Source organism: Macaca nemestrina, chromosome 10, assembly GCF_043159975.1.
Source record: "Macaca nemestrina isolate mMacNem1 chromosome 10, mMacNem.hap1, whole genome shotgun sequence".
Classification (NCBI taxonomy): domain Eukaryota; kingdom Metazoa; phylum Chordata; class Mammalia; order Primates; family Cercopithecidae; genus Macaca; species Macaca nemestrina.
The window spans coordinates 56,913,570-56,935,938 of NC_092134.1; the positions used below are offsets into that span (position 1 = coordinate 56,913,570).

General features: G+C 35.5%; 1 protein-coding gene across 12 annotated transcripts in view; it reads left to right on the forward strand.

Moving 5' to 3' along the window:
- The window catches only part of LOC105473327 (oxysterol binding protein like 8), a 214,553-nt gene that overhangs the window by 98,994 nt on the left and 93,190 nt on the right, over positions 1-22,369 (forward strand). For 2 of the 12 annotated variants that reach the window (XM_011727095.3, XM_011727097.3), the window contains 2 exons: positions 5,990-6,026; positions 14,520-14,657. In XM_011727095.3, the coding sequence (XP_011725397.2) occupies positions 5,990-6,026; positions 14,520-14,657 (175 nt within the window). Of the gene's footprint in view, positions 1-685; positions 725-5,989; positions 6,027-14,519; positions 14,658-22,369 lie in introns of those variants that run through there. The other 10 variants (XM_011727096.3, XM_011727098.3, XM_011727100.3 and 7 more) reach the window with 7 other exon arrangements.

The window sequence follows — 22,369 nt, forward strand, 5'->3', positions numbered from 1 at the left end:
CTAAGTGTGGAGGCAGGAAAATAGAAGAGAAGCCAGAGCAGAGGAGTATTCTTAGAAACCAAAAGAGGCTTACATGAGAAGACTGATAGACTTAAATACATAAAGGAAGGATATAAAGTGTGAAAAAGTACCAGGCCAATGCCAGAGAAGACTCCACAGGTTGGCAAATTAACTGTAATTTCCTGATGACTCAGATTGAAAAAAAGATTTTTTTTTTTTTTGGAGACAGGGTTTTTTGTTCTTGTCCAGGCTGGAGTGCAATGGCACAATCTTGGCTTGCTGCAACCTCCATCCCCCCGGGTTCAAGCGATTCTCCTGCCTCAGCCTCCCAAGTAGCTGGGATTACAGGCACCCACCACCACGCCTGGCTAATTTTTTGTATTTTTAGCAGAGATGCCATTTCACCATGTTGGCCAGGCTGGTCTCGAACTCCTGGCCTCAAATGATCCGCCTGCCTCAGCCTCCCAAAGTGCTGGGATTACAGGCATTAGCCACCACGCCCGGTCTAGAAGAAGATTTTTTTAAAAAGATTCAATTTTCAGTGTAGAAGTAATTTTGAAAAATAGCTATTACTTAAAAGATTATTGCACCACTTAATTCATTTGATAAATTCTGGGTGCTCTCTAGATTCAGATTTAAGTGTATGAGATTAAATCACTCCTGAGAAAATTTGTTTTCTTTTTAGATATTGCCATATTCAGAAGTTGCTGAAGTTCAAGAGACAGTGAGTAATATGTGGTGCTGTGTGCGACATGTTAACATTTTTTCATCTTTTTAGGATTTCAAGTTGGATTCTTAAAATATACTTCCCACTAAATCACAGATAATTATGTCATAATAAGAAATAAGCTAGTGTAGATTGAAAAATATCAGTTAAACACTGTTTATATTTTTTCCAAAATGTAAGTTATTTTGACGGTAAAAATAATGCATACTAGTGTACCATATTTAAACAATACTGAAAAATATAAGTAAAATCCTACCTCCTAAAGTTAACTACTATTGATATTTTGGTGGCATCTTTCCCAAGTTTGTATGTGTATAATAAAATTTATAAAGGTAGGGTCATATCATACAAGCTTCTTTATAGCCTTTTAAAAGCCAATATATAATGCATGTTTTTTAGTAGGTGAAGAATAAACTTTTTTTGTGTGTGTCGGGTGACAGAGTCTTGCTCTTTCACCCAGGAGTGCAGTGGTGTGATCTCGGCTTACTGCTACCTTCACCCAGGTTCAAGCAATTTTCCTGCCTCAGACTCCAGAGTATCTGGGATTACAGGCGTGTACCACCACGTGTGGCTAATTTTTGTATTTTTAATAGAGGCAGGGTTTCACCATGTTGGCCAGACTGGTCTCAAACTCTTGACCTCAAGTGATCCTCATGTCTTGGCCTCCCAAAGTGCTGGGATTACAGGTGAGAGCCACTGCACCTGGCTGGAAAAAGAAACTTTAATGACTTCATGCTATTTCATTGTGTGAAGGTATTTTATTACCCTGTTTAAAACAGGTTACTTCTTTTAGATTACTGTAAATGGTGTTGTGGTAAATATCCATGGACACATTTTTTTTTTTTTTGAGATGGAGTCTCGCTCTGTTGCCCAGGCTGGAGTGCAGTGGCACTATCTTGGCTCACTGCATGCTCCACCTCCCAGGTTCACGCCATTCTCCTGCCTCAACCTCCCAAGTAGCTGGGACTACAGGTGCCCGCCACCACACCCAGCTAATTTTTTGTATTTCTAGTAGAGACGGGGTTTCACCGTGTTAGCCAGGAAAGTCTTGATCTCCTGACCTCGTGATCTGCCTGCCTCAGCCTCCCAAAGTCCTGGGATTACAGGCGTGAGCCACCGTGCCCAGCCGGACACATCTTTTTGAACATTTTGTATGATCCCCTTATTAATATTCCTAGAAGGGGAATTGCTGGATCAAAAGTGCGATTAGGTTATTTTTAAATATCTGCTTGGTAGGCCAGATCATATTCTTTATCCAACAGTGAAAAGCTGTAGTTCCAAGACAAATACTCCTTTAAAATCTCTCCCATGAAACTCAGGGGTAAAATGTGCACAAGTACGTTTTGCAGATGATTACAGGAATATTAAAAATTCAGCTAAGTGTAGAGTGATGACTCCTGTTAAAAGAACAGACAGTTCTCAGCTACGCTATATAGCTCTCTCTGAAGTTTCTTATTCTAAGGGCTTATAATAATGCTAAATAGAGCATTCTTCAGATGTTTTGTATACTCTTTCTGAATTGTAGTTTCTCAGAGCCAGCTGCAGCAGAATTGCTACTGTAACAACTTGATCAACTTTATTGGGTGAAGAGGTGCCACCGGCTACATCAGTGCTTGATGAGCTCTTTGTCATGAGTCAGATGAGTTAAATCAAGCCATGATGTATATTAAGAGGAAAGTGCTGTGCCAAAGGGAATGGAATCAAAGCTATAGATTGCGTGGGATTACTTCTTTAGTAGTGTGGCCTTCCATTGTGGTTTGAGACTGAGAAGTTTCCCAGGCCCTAAAGGTTGTGTGTTTACTGCTAATTATAGATGAGGTGGCAAATATTTAGACATACAATAAAATACAATCACATTTTTTTGCATAGTGCACTATTTCTGAGATTTATAGACTAAAATTAGTAAACATTTGGGTAATGGCTATAAATATTTCATGCTTTTAAATACTTTGGTAATATGTCTGAAACTTTTATTATCGATATAGTTACCAATATATCTTATCGATATAACAAAATTAGTGAGATAACTGGACATTGTGGGATAATGGTAAACATAAGTTACTGAAATAGAGTCAATTAGAGAAACTTTCTTTTTAGAGACAGGGTCTCACTATGTTGCTCAGGCTGGAGTGCAGTGGCTATTCACAGGTGCGATCATGGATCATGGATCATGGTACACTGCAGCCTTGAACTCCTGGGCTCAAGCAATCCTCCTGCCTCAGTCTCCCATGTAGTTGGGGCTGCAAGGCGCCCATGATGACCTTTTTCTGAATAAACTGAGAAGCTGTTCTTGGATTCTCTGAGATTCTAGCTTTATTTAGGTTCTTTAACAAAAACCAAGAAGAACGCCTAGCATTTTACTTTTTAAATATTGTACAAGGTAATTGGGTACAGTGGTTCCACAACAGTAATTTCACATTGTTTTTATTCGTGTGTTATACAACATGGTACTGTACAAATTTGACCCAGGTCCTCGAAGTGGTAAGAATTAGTATGGGGCAGTTTAGCCATGTGCAGAAGACTTCAGTGATGTATATGTTACTTTGTAAATTTGATATGTAATCCTCAGTTACTTATATCCTGTTTCCCATTGACATCACTTACAAGCAACTCTGGAAGGATGATTTCGCTTAACTCCTAGTTTAGTGCTTTTGTATCCATATCCTTTTGAGGAAGGTTTCTGAAGCCATGTTTATTTTTCATTGTGTTTCAACTTTGCATTTGCAGTGTTTGAGTGTGATTCTTAGTTGTGTTGTTCGTTATAATATATGTTTTTCTAGGGCCTGTTCTTTTATCCTATGGCATTTTCCAATCTCTTATGATTAAGCCATTCAGGTCATATATCATAACTCTCATATTTATCATAATTTATATTTTTCTTACCAGCCTGAACCTTTCCCTTTACAGATTTGTATATCCAACTGCTTACTTGACATTTCCACTTGGATGAATGTCTGGCATGCATTTCAAACTTAGTTTGATCCAAAGTGAGCTCCTTATATTTCTCCCTGTAAACTAGCTGCTCTCACTATCTTTTCTGTCTCAGATAATGACAGTCCCATCCTTCCAGGTGCTCAAACCCCAACATTTGACATTACTTTGTTCCTGCCTTTTTTTCTTTTATCTCACATTTGGTCTATTTAGAAATCTTGTTTCCTCTATTTTCAAAATATATTTGGAGCTCAGCTACTTTTCATCACCTTCACTGCTAACACTTTGGTCCATGATTCACCCTCTCTCCTAGATTATAGCAGTAACCTCCGAAGTAGTTATACCTTTGTCTCTCTAGTCCGTTATCAACATAGCAATCACAGTGATTCTGTTAAAATATAATCAGACCGTGTCAATTATCTTCTCAGAACCATCCAGTGGTTCCCCATCTTATTCAAAATAAAACTGACTACACTGGGTGCAGTGGCTCATGCCTGTAATCCCAGCACTTTGGGAGGCTGAGGTGGGTGGATCACAAGATCAGGAGTTCGAGACTGGCCTGGCCAATATGGTGAAACCCCATCTCTACTAAAAATACAGAAATTAACCAGGTGTGGTGGCACGTGCCTGTAGACCCAGCTACTGGGAGGCTGAGGCAGAAGAATCACTTGAACCTGGGAGGCGGAGGTTGCAGTAAGCCGAGATCACACTACTGCACTCCAGCCTGGGCAGCAGAGCGAGACTCTGCCTCAAAAAACAAAAAAAGAAAGACTGACTGGGGGTCGAGGGTGGAGTAGGAGATCTGCTTCGAAGTTCACCTAGTGGTGTTGGCCGACCTCACTAACACCATAGTTCTTTCACCTAGTGGGCCTCTCTACAAGACTGACATATGAAGTGACAGTGGTTCCCCAGGGTAATCTTTCTACAAGAGACTGAGAAACTGCATGCAAGATGGAAGTCACAGTCTCTTTATAATCTAATCCCAGAAGAGACATCCCATCACTTTGGCTGTATTCTGTTCATTAGAAGTGATTTAGGGCCTGGTGTGGTGGCTCACATCGGTAATTCCGTCACTTTGGGAGGTGGAGGTGGAGGCTGGAGGATTGCTTGAGCCAAGGAGAATATAACTTTGTCAACTTTAGTTTGTATGTAAAACAAAAGAATGAGATTAAATGGGAAACTGCACAAACATGAATAGAGCAAATGCCTTCAAGGCATTAGAAGATCATTTCAGGTATTGTAAAAAGCCATCACTTAGGGAAGGAATAGGTCCAAGATTTTATCCAAGGAGGTCACAAAAGCCTAAAGCAAACAACTGCTAACTTGTTTTGTCACAGTCAATTAAGATCCTCAAGCCTCTTTAAGACCAACAAATAATGTAATTATCGGGAATTTTTTGTTTCTGTTATTGCATTTGTTTTGATATGTTACTGTATTTGGTATTTAAAGTGAAGGAGAGCTGAGAACTCTGTTCCTACCAGAACCAAAGCACTTATCCATAGGCAACATTTAGAGTAATTTATGTTAAAATAGTTACTAAACAGAAGGTCAGCAGCCTTTTTCCTGTTTCTTTTAGTTGACTGCAAGTTCTTCATTCAAGGGTTGGATCTTCTGACTTCCCAAAGACCAGTAGCTCGAAATATTATGCTTGATTTTTACTGGGCCCTAAGAAAATTTTGTCTGACTTAATAAAACTTGTTTCTAATTAATGTTTCTATGTTTTTTTTTTGACATTTGAGAAAAAATTTGTTCTACTTTGTTGATGCGTCTGTAGATGCTCTTCACACAATGCTTGGCATGTAACAAGTACTCAATAAATGTTCCTTACTCTTTTGTAGAAGAAACATACTAAACCTCCTTGTAGTGTTACGTGCTTTCATGGCATGCAGAACTAATCTTTAATAGTGCATGGGTGCTATATAGTTTTTAAACCACCTTAAATTTAAGGAATGCATAACTTGGCTGTCTCTTAAATTTCTGTGTAATTTTTACCTTTACTAACTCATATCTTGAATTATAATTGAAAGTAATTTTTGACTTAATTTTCAAAACGAAATACTTAGGCGATCCATTTTTTCTTACCACCTTCATTTTCTAAAAACAAAACAAATATTTGATACTGCTTAATCCAAGATCTTTTTTTGTGTGTGGAAAAGGAATTTTCTTATAAATTATTACGGTTATTACTATTGATGTGCATGTGCTTTCTACTTATAAACTAATGCTATTTTCCTTGTCCTTTTGTTTCACTGCTGTTTCCATCCTGATGCATTTTGCTTCTTCCTGATTTGGACTGTATTTGTTTGCTGCTCAATTACCCTGCCTTAAAAGCTTCTTGGTGATAGCAAAGATGTCCTTGGGCCATCAAGTAAGTAGCTAAAGCTTGAACGGCATGTTTGGGGACATGATAATATTTTGATGTGTAATTATTATGAAAGGCAAATGGTGTTTCAATTTTGAATTATTAAGTCTTCTACTTTTCTTTCCAGGAATTGAAATACAAAGTAAAGAATATAAATGGTCATTTAGTACCCAGTGCCCCATCTGTTCTCATTGTCCATTTGAGATTCATAGGTAGTGTTTGTATACTTACATCTTGATTATCTAAAGATGCATTGTTTACTTAATTATCTAACTCATAATTTGGGACCTCTTCTTCATAGTATTTCTTTCTACAGTTATCACAAGGCATAGTTATAGCACAAGGATTTCACTGCCATAGGAATGGGAGAAACACGTTTGTCAGAATTTTTACTTAATAATTTGATTATGAAAATTGTTTTATACTTTGGGTATTTTATAAGTGAAACGTGTTTTACCTTAGGGATTTAGAAGATGTATCCTTGAAAATTATATCCAATTCACGTCAACAGATTTTACTGAGAGTTTTTTGGGGCAGGGAGCAGCAGACACTGCCAACTTTTGGATGTACATAATGAATGTACATGATTCATGTACATCCATAATGGATGTACATGATTCCTGCCCCTAAAAATTTTTATAGTTAGCTAGGGAGTAAGAGGGGCAATTTTTATATTAAAAATCATATAATTGCTGAGGTGAAAGGAACTTCAGAAATTATCTAATAAAGCATTAATTTTATAGAGGAGAGCCTGAAGCTAAGACAGCACAAATATCCAAGAATTTAGAATTGGTTAGTCCAGTGTGTCTTCCTTCTACTGTTATTCAAAGATAGAAGGAAACTGTTAGTTTGTTGCATTCAAGTATAACAAAATAGTTAAAATTTTACTGCATCATAAATTAGATGAAGATTTTAACTTTATTGATGAATAATATAGGAAATTATATTGATTTAGGAAGTTTTATTATTGATTCCTGAACAATTATCTGATTATTGCAAGTCAGTTTACTGTTCTGGGACTTATATTTCATTGACCTAGGAAAGGAACTGAATGAGATAATGGTAAAGGTTTCTTCTAACTATGAACTTTTTTAGTCTAGATCAGTTGCTGTTTATCAGTTGCTGTAACTCTAACTGGTTATAGTATGTAATTTTTTTTTTCTAAAAAGAGAGGATTTAAAGTAATATGCTAAATTCCTTTTTTTTTTTTTAATTCTTATTTTTTAGAGACAGGGGACTCACTCTGTCACCCAGGCTGGAGTACAATAGCACAATCATAACTCACTGCAACCTTGAACTTCTAGGCTCAAGAGATCTTCCTGCCGCCTGAGTAGCTAGGACTCCAGGCTTGTGCCACCACACCCAATTAATTTTTAAAATTTTTTGTAAAGATGTGGTCTCACTATGTTGCCCAGGGTGGTCTTGAACTCTTGGTCTCAAGTGATCCTGTGGCCTTGGCCTCCCAAAGTGTTGGGATTACAGGTGTGAGCCACCGTGCCTAGCCCTTTTTTCATTCTTAAATGCAGTAACTCAAAATATTTTATAAATATTATTTATTATACAATTATCATTCGGAAGTAGAAATCTTAAAAGTAGGAAAAAGAACACAAACCTCAAAATGTTGTTTTTGATTTTCTTGAGACAGGGTTTTACTCTGACACCCAGGCTGGAGTTCAGTGGCACAATCACAGCTTGCTGCAGCCACAACTTCTCCCAGACACAAGCGATCTTCCCATCTCAGCCTCCTGAGTAGCTGGGACTACAAGCATGTGCCCAGCTAATTTTTTTTTTTATTATTATTTTTTGTAGACACAGGGTTTTCCTATATTGCCGAGGCTGATCTTAAACTCCTGGACTCAAGCAATCCTCCTGCCTTGGCTTCCCAAAATGCTGACATTGCAGGCGTGAGCAACTGCACCAAGCTTCAAAATATTTTTATGTTTTGTTGTTCAGCCTTGTGATACTTACTTGGCATATAATTTCAATGGATTCTTCAGTTTCTTTAATTACCTCATATATTTAGACATGGACTCAGGTGAACTGAATGGCACTGCTGAGCTTTATAAATAGAATAGCATTTTAAATATTAACTGAAATATTTTATCTTAGGAACTGGGTTTTTACAAATGGAGATATTTTTTACTTGGAATAGAAGAAATTTACTTAAGGTTATATATTTCAAGCATATATAAATAAAAATATGCATCATGATATTGGATATGACTTTATAATGTACTCTGCCAAGTACTAAAAGGCTGGGTCTGTATAATCATTTGTTAGAGACCATATATCTTTTAAAGTGAAGTACAGTTGACCCTTGAACAAGACAACTTTAAACTGCACGAGTCCACTTCTATGTGTATTTTTAAAAATAAATATATTGGAAAAATTTTCTGAGATTTGTGACAATTTAAAACTCACAGATGAACTGTACCTTAGAAACATAGAAAAAATAAAGGAAAGGTTAGGTATATCATGAATGCATAAAATATATGTAGGTACTAGTTTATTTTCTCACTACTTTAAAATATACACAAATCTATTACAAAAGTAAAAATTTATCAAAACTTTTCACACACACTGTACATGTTGCCATTCCCAGTTGAGAAAAATGTAAACAAACATAAAGATACAGTATTAAATTGTAACTACATAACATTAACTGGTACATACTGTAATACTGTAATAATTTTCTAGCCACTTCCTGTTATTACAATGAGCTCAGGTGTTGGGAATACATACTTAAATGCTGTGTGATTTATGCTAAACTTAAATGCTAATCATCTCTGCATGAAGTTCTTTGCTCCAGTAAATTGCATATTGCTTTAAAAAGTCATTTCTCACCATTCTTGCCTATTTTCATCATATTTCGTGCAATATTGTAAACCTCGAGTAACACCGTGGGACCCATATGAAGTAACACTGTTGACGCTTCAGTTGCTCCAAGAAGCAGACGAAGGTCATGACATTACAAGAAAGAGTTTAATTGCTTAATATTTAGCTGTAGATTGAGGTCTGCAGTTGTGGTTGCTGCTATTTCAAACTGATGATTCATCTTGTAAATAGATGGCATAAACTTATATCAGTAAATACAGTATAGTACTATAATTGTATTTTCTCTTCTGATTTTCTTAATAATATTTTCTTTAGCTTATGTACATGCTATATTACATAATACAATATTTAATACATACAACATATACAATATGTGTTGACTCTTCGTATTATGTATAAGGCTTCTAGTCAACAGTAAACAGTAGGCTATTAGTACTTAAGTTTTTGGAGGGTCAAAAGTTAAATGCACTTTTTTTTTTGACACAGAGTCTTACTCTGTCACCTAGTGCAGGAACGCAACCTTGGCTTACTGCAGCCTCTGTCTCCTGGGTTCAGTAGCTGAGGTTACAGGCATGCACCACCATGCACAGCTAATTTTGTATTTTTAGTAGAGATGGGATTTCACCATGTTGGCCAGGCTAGTCTCAAACTCCTGACCTCAAATGATCTGCCTGCCTCCCAAAGTGCTGGGATTACAGGTGTGAGCCACCACTCCCAGTCCCTAAATATACATTTTTGACTGCTTAAACATCAACTGTAATTTCATGGTACTTGATTAGGATCTGTACTATTGAATGAAAAAACTACATGATCTATACTGACATTTAAATTATTGGAGTATTTGAGAAAAGGTATACTTTAGAAGAAAAGGAGATACAGGATTTACATACAGATTATTATTTATGACTTTAAAAAATTACTTCATCTTATTTTAGCTTCCACTTAGATTAAAGGCAGACTTTGAAACTTGTAAAATTCCTCAAATTTTATATTGATGAGTTGAATTCAGAAGGTAAAAATGTTAGTTTTTGATTCATGTTCTCCTTAGATGCAGCAGATATGTTAATTAACTATTTCAGTGTGATTTCTACTAAAGATGAGTAATGTTATGAGTAGCAAAGCAGGTTGCTTTACTTCCACTTGAAGTAGAAACAGCAGAGGGCACTGTAATGTTATCTTTGGTAGGTGAGACAGTAAAACTGCACTGGAATCACACAGTGATTCATTTGCCAGATATCTACTCAGTCGTTTAGAGAGTATTTAGTGAGTATCAGTTATATGCCAAGGGATACAGAAAAAAAAGTCACTGTCCCTCTTAAACTTATATTTGAATAGTCTACTATTATGTAACTGATGTAGGAAATCATAGTGATTTTTATATTCCCCAGCTTCTTTTGTCTGTATAGTTGTTAATGCTTGTGAATGGGGTGAGGAAACAAATAGAAACATGGGCTTTCTGGTTTTTTTGGTAAAAAGGTGCACTCTGTATATTGCTGTTTCTGCATACTCTCTTACTTCACGGTTATCAAAATCATATAGTAATACTTCCATCGAAAATGGATTAGAAAAGGTGAATAGAGCCAACTTCACAGTTCAGGCTGTTTTAAAGTTATTCAAGACATAGACACCTATGTTTTACTGACAGAATACTAAAACCTACGTTAATTCTTCTTGTGGTTCTTATAAAGTATTTTAAATTAACGTTAAATGTTCTGTCTGATATGACACAAAAGAATATGTGTCATATGTAAATGAGAGCATAATTGTACAATGAGCACTTATTGACCTATCATTCAGCTTAAGAACTAGAATCTTCCACGTACCTTCCGTCTTTCCATCTGCTGCTTTTTTATCCCGGAGCCTGCCCCAAGAGGGCATGACTAGGTTGTATTTTTTTCTTTTTATTATTCTTTGCTTTTTAAAAAGTTGGTTTTATTGTTGTTTTTTACTCACGTATGTATCACTAGATTTTGCTTGTTTTTTAATTTTAAAAAATGGTGTCATGGTTTATATAATTTTCCAGGACTTGCTGTTTGTAGTTACTTTTTTTTTTTTTTTAAGTTTTTAAAGAGACAGGGTCTTGCTCTGTTGCCCACCCTAGGGTTCTTTGGTGTTATCACAGCTTACTGCAGCTTCGAACACCTGGGTTCAAGTGATGCTCCCACCTCAGCCTCCCTAGTAGCTGGGACTACAGATGCCTGCCATGCTAGGATTACAGCATGAGCCACCACGCCCAGCTAACATTTTTTATTTTTATTTCTTTTAGAGCTAGATCTTGTTATGTTGCCTAGGCTGGTCTTGAACTCCTGGCCTCAAGCAATCCTCCCATCTCAGCCTCCTGAGTAGCTGGGATTATAGATGCAAGCCACTGTGCCTGGCTGTAATTAACATTTTACTTTTAATATTCAATCATGTTGTTTGTTACAGAACTAGATCATTCCTGTTTAGTGCTATACACTATTTCATTATATGCATATGCCACAATTTATTAAAATTCATTTTTTTCAATTGATGAATATGTTTTGGTTTTTACTGCTATAAACAGTGTTGCTATGAACATTCTTATTCTTGCCTCTTGGTACACACCTGTGAGAGTTTTTCTAGATACCAAGAGTGGAATTGTCAGACCCACAGGGTATTCAGTTTTATATAAGAAGCTCACATTGCTTTCGAAAGTGCTTGTATCAACTTATACTCCACTAATAGTGCTTAAGATATCTCGATGATCCCATCCTCATCAGTATTTGGTATTATCAGAGATTAATCTTTGTTAATTTTACTGAGTATAAAATATTTATTATTTTGATTTGTATTTGCCTCATTACTAAAAAAGGATGAACATCTTTTCATACATTTATTGCCTGTTTGCAGTTTTCTTCTGCGAATCACTGTTCAAGTCTTTGCCCTATTTTGCTATTATGATGATGTTCTTTTTCTATTGATTTATAGTAGTTTTTTTTTTTGAAGAGCATTCTAGATACCAACCTTTTGTTAATTATGGGTGTTGCAAATATCTTGTTTTGTGCCTTTTCAGTTTATGATATCTTTAAATAAATTTATACTTTTAATATTGAACTTACTGATTTTTTTATTTTTGGGTTAGTGGTTTTTTGTGTCTTTTTAAAGGAATCTCTGTCCCAAGTTTATGAAGATACTCTCTTATTCTAAAGGTTTTCCAGTTTTGCTTTTTACATTGTGTCTGTAGTCTTCATAGAAGTATTCTTTGCGTGTGGTAAGAAGTAGAGTTCTATCTACTTTTCCAATATTGATGACCAGTTGAAACCTCCTATGGTGAACTAATTTATTTTCCCGATTTCTGTTGTATATCTGAACTCCATGTATGTATGTGTCTGTTTCTGAAAGCTATCTGCTATGTTCTGTAGGTCAGTTTATCTCTCTGCATCAGTACCATACATTTAAAATTATTTTTTAATAATTATTTTTAGGAATCAAATGAATCTTGGATTTAGTAACTGAAAGAGACACCATATATTTTATGATGTTTTCTAAAAATATAAAGTTGGTTTATTGATTCATTCAATAGAATTTTATTGAACATCTTTAGTATGGTAGGAAGCAACACGTTCAATATGGCAGGAAGTTTACAGGACTTGAGAATTTATGGGAAAATAAGGCAGACAAAACTTCCTTCTCTCATGGAATTTAATGTCTACTGGAGGAAGACAAGCAATAAATAAACTATATTATTTCAGATAATGATAGGAGCTACAATGAAAATCATGTAAGGTAAAGTGATAGAGTATAACTGTGAAGTGGTGGGTACTAACTCTAAAAAAAAAATGCTTAATTGTGCTGTGTTAAAATTAAGAACGTACTAAAAAGCACCATGAAGAAACCAAAGGGCTTTTCTGAAGAGATGACATTTGAGCCCAGACAACAAATGAGAGGAGCCAATAATGTGATGATCTGGGGTAGGAATATTCCAGGTAGAAAGAACAAGAGGTATAAAGCCCTGTGACTGGGCAAAAGATGGCCTTTCTTGAGGAAATACCAAGAAGACTATTATGGCAGGAGCTTATGATTTTAAAAGATTGCTTTGTAAGAGAAAGAGAAAAATAAAAACACATCTAAGGTTTTGGCCTAAGAAAGTAGTGAGAGGGGAGTAGTGATGGCACAAACTGAGATTGGGGAGAGGCAGGTTTGGAGGATAAGCAGAATCAAAAATTACATTCTAGATAAATCTGAGATGCCTATAAATAAGAGGTGATTATAAGGCAGGCAATTGGGTATGTAAGTTTGAGTTTAGTGGGAGATATGAAGTTGGGAGTCATCAGTCTATTTTTTTAAATTGACTTGGAAAAATAATTTTTTATATTTTGGATGAAAAGTGCAGTGTTTTTATATTTTTACTTTGGAATCTAAGGAGCTGAAATAAAATTTTGAGAACTATCACAATAGAAAACATTTTAAACCAATTAGATTTAAAGGACATGATGATAAAAAGGTGAATGTGAAATTCTGAAATTCTGTGTTGACAAATAAAACCTATGGTGGAGACTAAATCATCTTTTTGGGGGGCATGGAGTTTTGCTCTTGTTGCCCAGGCTGGAGTGTAATGGCATGATCTCTGCTCACTGCAACCTCCGCCCCCCGGGTTCAAGCAATTCTCCTGCCTCAGCCTCCCTAGTAGCTGGGATTACAGGCGTGCTAACACGTCCGCCTAATTTTTGTATTTTTAGTAGATACTGCGTTTCACCACGTTGGCCAGGATGGTTTCGAACTCCTGGCCTCTGGTGATCTATCTACCTTGGCTTGCCAAAGTGCTAGTAAATCGCCCTTTCTTAAGATGAAACTTGAGTTTTTATAGGCTGAAAGCATAGGAATATAAAATGAAAGAATGTGGAGATCTTCAGGTACTTTGGACTTGGCAGTTTACCCTGTTTTCATTGAGTGTTTTCACTTTGTTTCTGCTCTCTGAAACTGGGCCTGGCTCGCTGTTACTGAGCAATAGATAGTAGGATGGCCAAAGGGGTGAGAAGCAACTTCAAAGCACTACTTAAATTGGTTATTGGGCCAGCAAGCTTTAAGAGACAGACTTTGGAACCAAATGGTTCTGAGTTAGAATCTTGCCTCTATTACTTACTGTTTAACCTTAGGCAAGGCAATCTCTGACCCTCAAGTTTCCCCCTCTCTAAAACAGTTATCATACCGACTTTTCATGAAAATTAGAAATTAGACTAGAAATTCTAGTGAATGTCAAATATTATTTTATACTGCTAGTAATTTGTAGTTTTTCTGATTACTAATGAGGCTGAGTATCTATATATATTTATTGACCATTTGTATTTTTTTTTTGGGAAATGACTCTTTTGCTTATTGTTTTGTTGGTAAATATAAAGAGTAAATAAATAGCACAATGGAAGGCACACAGTAAACCTTAGGCCTTTCATTATCAGTTTCATTATTATAATGTCTATAATTTGTATATTTGATTCAAACATACCTGTTAGTCAATTCTTCTTGGATCAGTAACAAACCAACATGAAAACAAGATGACTATGAGAATTTATTAAAGTATTGAGTTGGTAAAATGGATATAACCACCAAGGCCATTTCAGTTATGATCTTATTCCATGTTATTAACTATACTATTATGTAAATCTATGACTTTAGTACTAATTATTTTTCTCTCCTTTCCTTGAGCTGTTGTAGCAAACAGTGACGAATCTCAACTTCTGACACCAGGAAAGATGAGTCAGCGCCAAGGAAAAGAAGCTTATCCAACGCCAACCAAAGATTTGTATCAGCCATCTCTTAGTCCAGCAAGTCCTCATAGCCAGGGTAGGAAGTTGTGATTTTCATGTTTTGTTTTGTTTTTAGAGGGGAGAAGGGGAGAATGACATCTGGGGACTATCATATTTTTTTTCTTTTTAACTATTTGGTTTTGTAAGGGGTTTTGTTTGTTTTGTTTAGGTCATCTATAATACTCTTGAAATGAGTACACTTTCCTTTAGACTTACAATTTTTTTAATATTCTCCAACATATTTCGTTAGTTATATCATTCATCTAATTTGGTGATTCTTACACTTTTTGGTCTCATGGTTCCTTTGTAGTCTTAAAAATTATTGAAGACTGTGAAGCACTTTTCTTTATGTGAGTTATATCTATTGATATTTATTATATTGTAAATTAAAACTAGAAATTTAAAAATTTAATCCATTTAAAGGAATAAACCCATTACATGTTAATATAAGTAACATTTTTATTAAGAATTACAATGTTTTCTCTCCCTTTACTCCCCAAAAAGTTGATTGAGAAGGTTGGTATTGGTTTATCCCAGGATTTCTCAATCTTGGAACTATTTTCAGGATTTCTCAACCTTGGCACTATATTGGCCTGGACAGTTCTTTGTTGTGGAGGGCTGTCCTGTGCATTATATGATGTTTAGCAGTATCCCTGGCCTCTACCCAGTAGATGTCAATAGCAGTTTCCCCAGTTGTGACAACCAGAAATGTTTCCAGATGTTGCCAAGTGTCCCTTGAAGGACAAAATCATCCATGATTAAGAACTGCTTTTTGGCAGTTTTTGCAAATCACTTTAATGTCTAGCTTAAAAGACACCTGCATTTTTGTATCTGCTTCTGCAGTCTGTTGTGATGTGATGATCCGATTGAAGTATATGAATAAAATCTGGCCTCACTCATATATATGTGTATATATATGTGTGTATATATATATATATATAGAGAGAGAGAGAGAGAGAGAGCTGGAAAAGGAGGATTACATTGTTAGGTTTTATACATAATTATAGATATTCTTTGATAATATGTCAAAACTTGACTAGTAGTAATTTTCTTAATGTTAATTGCAATCTGGAAACTGAAGTGCTATCAGTACACTCTTCATACTCTGTTAAAATTCACTCTTGAATTTTGAATGGCTCTTTATTCTTGCATGATTTTGTAACATCATGCATTAGTCATTTGGAAAATATTTGCTCACTGAATTATGCAGATCTTCCAAGTGTTGACACATTAAAAAATATAGTACAGAGAAGGGCTTTATGTACACTTCTCATTCTGTTGCACAGAATATTAAAGTCTTGTGTACTAAAGGCTCAAGAACAATAATTTTTACTTCTTCATCAAGGACAGCTGTAAGTGAAACTGTCATTCTTCTGTGAGTGCATGACTGAAGAATTCAGTGCCTACTACTCCAGTTTGGTGCCTCTGCCTTGATTTGTGCTAAGTTGCCAGCAGTTTTACCCAACATTGCTTTTGTGCCATCAATGAAAATGGCAACATAATGAAAAAGTATTATGAAACTAGTTTTCACCTTGCAGACCCTCTGGAAGGGTCTTTGGGTACTCTCAGAAGCTCGGGGATCACACCTTCTAATTCATAATTGATAAGTTTTGTATAATGGATTCTGCTCCTCAGCTGAAGTTTATTTAATCAAATGTACAGAAATCTCCTGTAGTACTACTCAGAGCTGTGGTGGAAGGACTTCTGCTTTTAAAACTGAGAAGTGAAATTTGGTGTTTTGAAAGTTAATATATACTTAGGTTATTTTAAAAAATTAAATTTAGAGTTCTATCATACTGTGTAATTAGTCAGGTTTGATGTAACTTTATGAATTATCTTTTGAAATTTGGCTTTAGTAACTTTTTAAATGAGTACTACCTTGTAAATAGTAAGTTACATGATCATTTTCTACTTTATTCCTTTTTTTTTTTTTTTTTTGGGACAGAGTCTCACTCTGTCACCAGGCTAGAGTGCAGTGGCGCGATCTCAGCTCACTGCAACCTCCATCTCCTGGGTTCAAGCGATTCTCCTGACTAGCTGGGATTACAGGTGCACGCCATCATGCCCAGCTAATTTTTGTATTTTTTTGTAGAGATGGAGTTTCACCATGTTGGCCAGGATGGTCTTGATTTCTTGACCTTGTGATCGGCCCACCTCGGCCTCCCAAAGTGATGGGATTACAGGCGTGAGCCTCCGCACCCGGCCTCTACTTTATTTAACAGAAAATTTTTTCTAGCCATATATTAGATGGAAACACTTTCATATAGCATTGAAGGAACTATAAAAATTTTATGTAACAAGATGAAAATAACTATAACATATATTACTTAGTTGTCAGTGGTGTTTTTGAAAAGTTAGCATTTTTGTTGCCAAAATGCTTTTTGGAAGACTTGAAAAACGATATGTGGTACACACTCTGGTATAAATAAGCTTCATTAAGATAAAATTCTGAAACAATGCAACCGACCTGGTTTTTTGGCACTATGTACCAGAATTTTGACTGTAATAGATATGGTTTCTCTGATTCGTGTATCTGTGCACTAGAATATTTAGAGGAATTATTTAACTCAGGAGTTAATGAACCAACAAAAGGGTTAGTTACTAATAATTAAAACTACACTTGTTTATATTTATTATGAATGTTTTCAGGCAAACAGGGAAGTTAAAAAAAGAGTACAGCAAACACTAATATGCCCATTGTGTAGATGTAAGCAGTTATTAACCTTTTGTTTTATTTGTTTCATTTATTTGGAGTACAGCATGAATATTTAGAGTAAATTACAGACCTCATTATTTACTGCAAAATACTTAAATGTGTCTAAAAAATGAACACATTTTCTTATATAACCATAAAACCTTTATTACGTCTAACAAAATTGATGATAATTACTTAACCTAACACCTAGTCTATATTTAAATTTCGCCTAGTTTTCCCCAAATCTTTCTGCAGTGGGCTTGCTGAAACCAAATAAAGTCTGTACATGTTATTTGATTATGTCATTACGTCCTTAATCCTAAAGAGTCTCCTTGTTTACTTTTGTTTTCTTTTGTGTCTTTGACGGGTTTAAGAAACTTGGCTGACCGGGCGCAGTGGCTCATGCCTGTAATCCCAGCACTTTGGGAGACCGAGGTGGGTGGATTACCTGAGGTCAGGAGTTTGAGACCAGCCTGGCCAACATGGTGAAACCCCATCTCTGCTAAAAATATGAAAAATTAGCTGCTCATGGTGGCAGGCACCTGTAATCCTAGGTACTCAAGAGGCTGAGGCAGGAGAATCACTTGAACCCGGGAGGCATAGGTTTCAGTGAGCCGAGATCGCGCCATTTGCACTCCAGCCTGGGCAATAAGAGAGAAGCTCCATCTAAAAAAAAAAGGGATCATGGCCAATGTCCTTTAGAATGTTTGACTTTTTTAGATGTGTTTGATTGCTTCTTTGCAGTATTACTTAATTTCTTTATCTTCTATAATTTCTGTAAAGTAGAAGTTAAATGCAAAGACTCGATTGTATCTAGCCAGAGCATTTTTGGCAGGAATACTTTGTAGGGAGTGTGTAGTACTTCAGGCTGCATCACGTAAGAATTCACTTAATATCTGATTGTCCTGCTGCTGCTAGTGATACAAGATTGGTAGATTTAGATGAGGATAGCCTGATTCTCTTCGTTGAAAGTTGCATCTTTTCCTTCCTTATGACTTGAAAGTGAAGATAAAGATGATATGTTTGGCACCTTGCAAAAATCCTGTCCCCCATCAACTTTTTACTGAAAGATGTTTAAATCCTTTGATTATCATTAACTGAATCAGTTACAATATTAGGTGCTGAAAAATGGTGATTTTATAATTCTGTCATTCTTTTTATACATGTTAATGAAATTTTTCTTCATATACAAGATCATCACTTAGGGTTACTTGGTAAATGTGAAATATAGTTAGTTCCTACAGAAAAGGTAGGCTGTGTGGGTGTTTGTTTATTGCAAAGTATTACTTTTTTGATTGAAGGCATGATGTGAAGTCTAATTCCAGTGGTGACAATTTCTTTTTGCCTTTTAAGTTTTTTTAAATCATGAGGAACTCATGGATTTTAATATATTCATTATGTTTCAATCATTGGTAAAACGAAGATAATAGTATCTAGCACATAGGATTTTATTAGGATTTAAAATGAATTAATATGTATATAAAGCCTAGCACCTGGTGTATGATAACCACTCATGATAGCTGATATAATAATAATAATTATTATCATTACTGTCATCAGGATTTTAAATAAAAAATGATTCCATTTGGGTTGAAGGCTGACATTTCAGGCTTTGCTATACTTCAGTATCGGTTAGAGGCTCATTTAGAACTTCTTTTCGTATGGATGGCCCATGTTTAACCCTCTAATTTTTGCATTTAAAGCAGCCACAGTGTTAGTCATATCTTTATTTGCACTTTAACGTTCCTAGGTAAGTTTATGAATAAATTAATATTTTTAGAGTAAATTACATAATAGCTGTACTTCTTTGTTAAAGTCAACCCATTGGCTTTTTGTAAAGCAAAATACTTCCTCTGATTTTTCCACTGAAATTCCGTATTACAGTTTTCATGTGCAGGGGGTTTGTTTGAAATAAGATTATCTGTTAGCTTTTGGTCATGGTGAAGATTATCTGCTGGAGGAGATAAACCAATGTCCAGAAAACCTCTGATGTATCTATCCTATCTCAAGTACTCATGACCAGCATTTTAGCTCTGAATGGAAAGAATTAGAGTTCCAAAAGCTTATTGATAATATAGTGAATAACATTTAAAGGTCCTCATGTCTCTGAGGGCTTTTATATGCAATTCTTACGAGGACTTTATGGTGTATAAATAATTATTCCCCCCATTTTACGAAAGAGGAAACTGAGCAGTTGGTAAAGTTTACAAGTCTACATAGTATGTAATAGAGCTAAAATTTGAACTTAGATAAAACTCAGACTTCTTAAGTTCCAAGCAATTTTGTCATATTTTTGGAGGTTCAAGTTTTTCAAACTTTGACTCTTGAGTAGTGTGATAGAATTCCATTATGTATACAGTGCTTTGGAGATACATTTTTGGGGGGGGGGGGTAGTACCTAGGAGTGCAATTGCTGAATCGTATGACGAGTGTTTGTTTTACTTTCTAAGAAATGGCCAAGCTGTTTTCCAAAGTAGTTGTACCATTCTTACATTCCTCTTAGGCAGTGTGTGAGCAGTCCAGTGGCTCTACATCCTTGATCTTTTTTATTTTTCTCATTCCAGTAGGTGTTTAGTGGTATACTGTGGTTTCAGTTTACATTTCCCTCATTACTGATGATGTTGAGCATCTCATATACTCATTGGCCATCTTTTACATCTTCTTTTTGCGAAGTTTCATTTCATATGTTTGCCCATTTGAAAATTGTCTTGTTTGTATTATTATGTTTTAAAGATTCTTTAATACATTTTAATATCATTTTGATAGCCATGTGTATTGAGAGTACTTTCTTCCAGTCTGGGCATGCTTTCTTATTTTCTTAATGCTTTCTTTCAAAGAGCAGAATTTCATTGATACCCAATTTATCGTTTTTTTCTATGATTCAAACTTTTTTCCTATTAAAGCAAGTTTTGCCTACTCTAAAGTTGCAAAGGATACTTTCTGTGTTTTCTTTTAGAAGTTATAGAGTGTCAAGGCTCCGATTTATCTCTTTATTTTTATTCTTACTTTTACCATCGTGGTTAGATCTCTGTCATTTTATGCCTGCATTACTGAGTAGTTTCACAGCCTCCTAACTGCTATTAGAACCTTGCCCTCCAGCATTCCAGTTCATCTTTCTTAACAAAACAACCAAACAAAAAATTAATTTTTACATATTTTGGTGAGATTATGATGGGTTCAGGGTTCTTATAAGTGTATATGGCCAGAGAACACATGGATCCTATGAAGTAGATCTCTGAGGGAAATAATATGAATAAAAGAAAAATATAAAATTTTAAATGAAAGTACCACTTTTTATTATTAAAGCTTTTAACTGTAAAAAACTAGTGAGATGGCTACATTTATGTCACTCTCATTCTCAAAAGGCAGTGGTTTACTGTTGCTTAGAGCAGTAGCACCTAAGTCTGGCTGTATCTGAGTCACCTGGAAGCTTTGCTTAGATGTAGATTTCACTCTACTCTTTCAGAATCTCTAAGGGTGAGGCTCAGTAACATAATGTGTTTATAAAGCTCTCCAAGTGTGTCTGATGTAGCAACATTTGGACCAGCAAGTGGAAACCAGCAATTGAGAGCCTAAATTTAGGCTTCCATAATCTTTAGTAGTCAAGGTTCTTAGTATGTCTGATTTTACTGTACTCTTCCAATTTCATCTTGTGTTTCTCATCATCATGGATCCAACTAGATAGCTTTCTTCACTGTTTCCCAGTGAGACTGTACTTTTATTTGTGCTGGTCTTCTATTGTGGAATATGCTTCTTTCCACTTGCTTATCCAAATACTTCTCATTCTTGAAGGTGTAGTTTAAGTCTGTTCTCTTTTATAAGGCTTTCTTAGGTGATACTGTTATCTCAGTTTTCAAAATTCTTATATCACTGCTTTGGGGATTTCACAACGTGCTGCTTTATATTGTTATTATAATAGATATGTTTGATTTCTTCAAGCAGTGTTGTAAAGAGAGTTAAATGCCTTAAATTACATGCATAATAAATGAATGATTGCTTACCATCAATTTAAGAATTTCATCTAGTCTCATTCATGTTTCTGGCTGAATCTCTATCATGTATGTTGACTCATACCAACTTAATGTAGCTTATCATTCTTTAAAAGCAGTTTTGAAGTTTTTTGCACTCTGGTTTTGTTCTATCGTTTTAGTATTTTTTTAAGAGCTGGGGAGACTGACTCTCCTTACCCCACACACATCAAAATACATTTTTATTTGTTATATGTTTAGATTATGGTGAATTGGTTATTCAAAAAATTGCGTATTTTCTAGATTGTTTTCCTTATTCAAAGGCTTAGTATCAGTTTACTTTAAAATAATTTTACCTTAAGTATAATAATAGTCTCTTAAAGAAGATGATATTTGTTTTGATTTATTTGAGCCAAACATATTTCAATTGTTTATTAAGAAAGACAGATATGTAAGGGCCGGGTGCAGTGTCTCATCCCTATAATAGCAGAACTGTGGGAGGCCGAGGTGGGCGGATCTCCTGAGGTCAGGTATTTGAGACCAGCCTGGCCAACATGGTGAAACCATCTCTACTAAAAATATTAAAATTAGCCAGGCGTGGTGGTGCATGCCTGTAGTCCCAGCTACTCGGGAGGCTGAGGCAGGAGAATCACTTGAACTTGGGAGGCAGAGGTTGCAGTGAGCCAAGATAGCGCCACTGCACTCCAGCCTTGGTGACAGAGCGAGACTCTGTCTCAAAAAAATAAAAAAGACAGAAATGTAGATTAATTAGGCTCGCTTTCACCCTTTCCTCCTCTGCATTTAAGGACAATGCCAAAGGAGCCTGGAGACTAAATTATAGCTCATCTCATGGGCAAATAGGCAATTTCTTCTGTGTCATGTTTGAGATTCTTATCAAAGCTTCATGAAATACTGTAACTTACCTTGTAACTACTCTTTCGTTCTTGGTTGTAAAAGCTATTTTGTATGTTTTTATTTTTAAAAAAACATCTTTCAGTTATAGTGCTTTGTGAGAGAATATATAGTATTGCTTTACTAAAACTTAAATGAGTCAATTTTAAACTAATTTTTAAGTCTTTAAAATTTT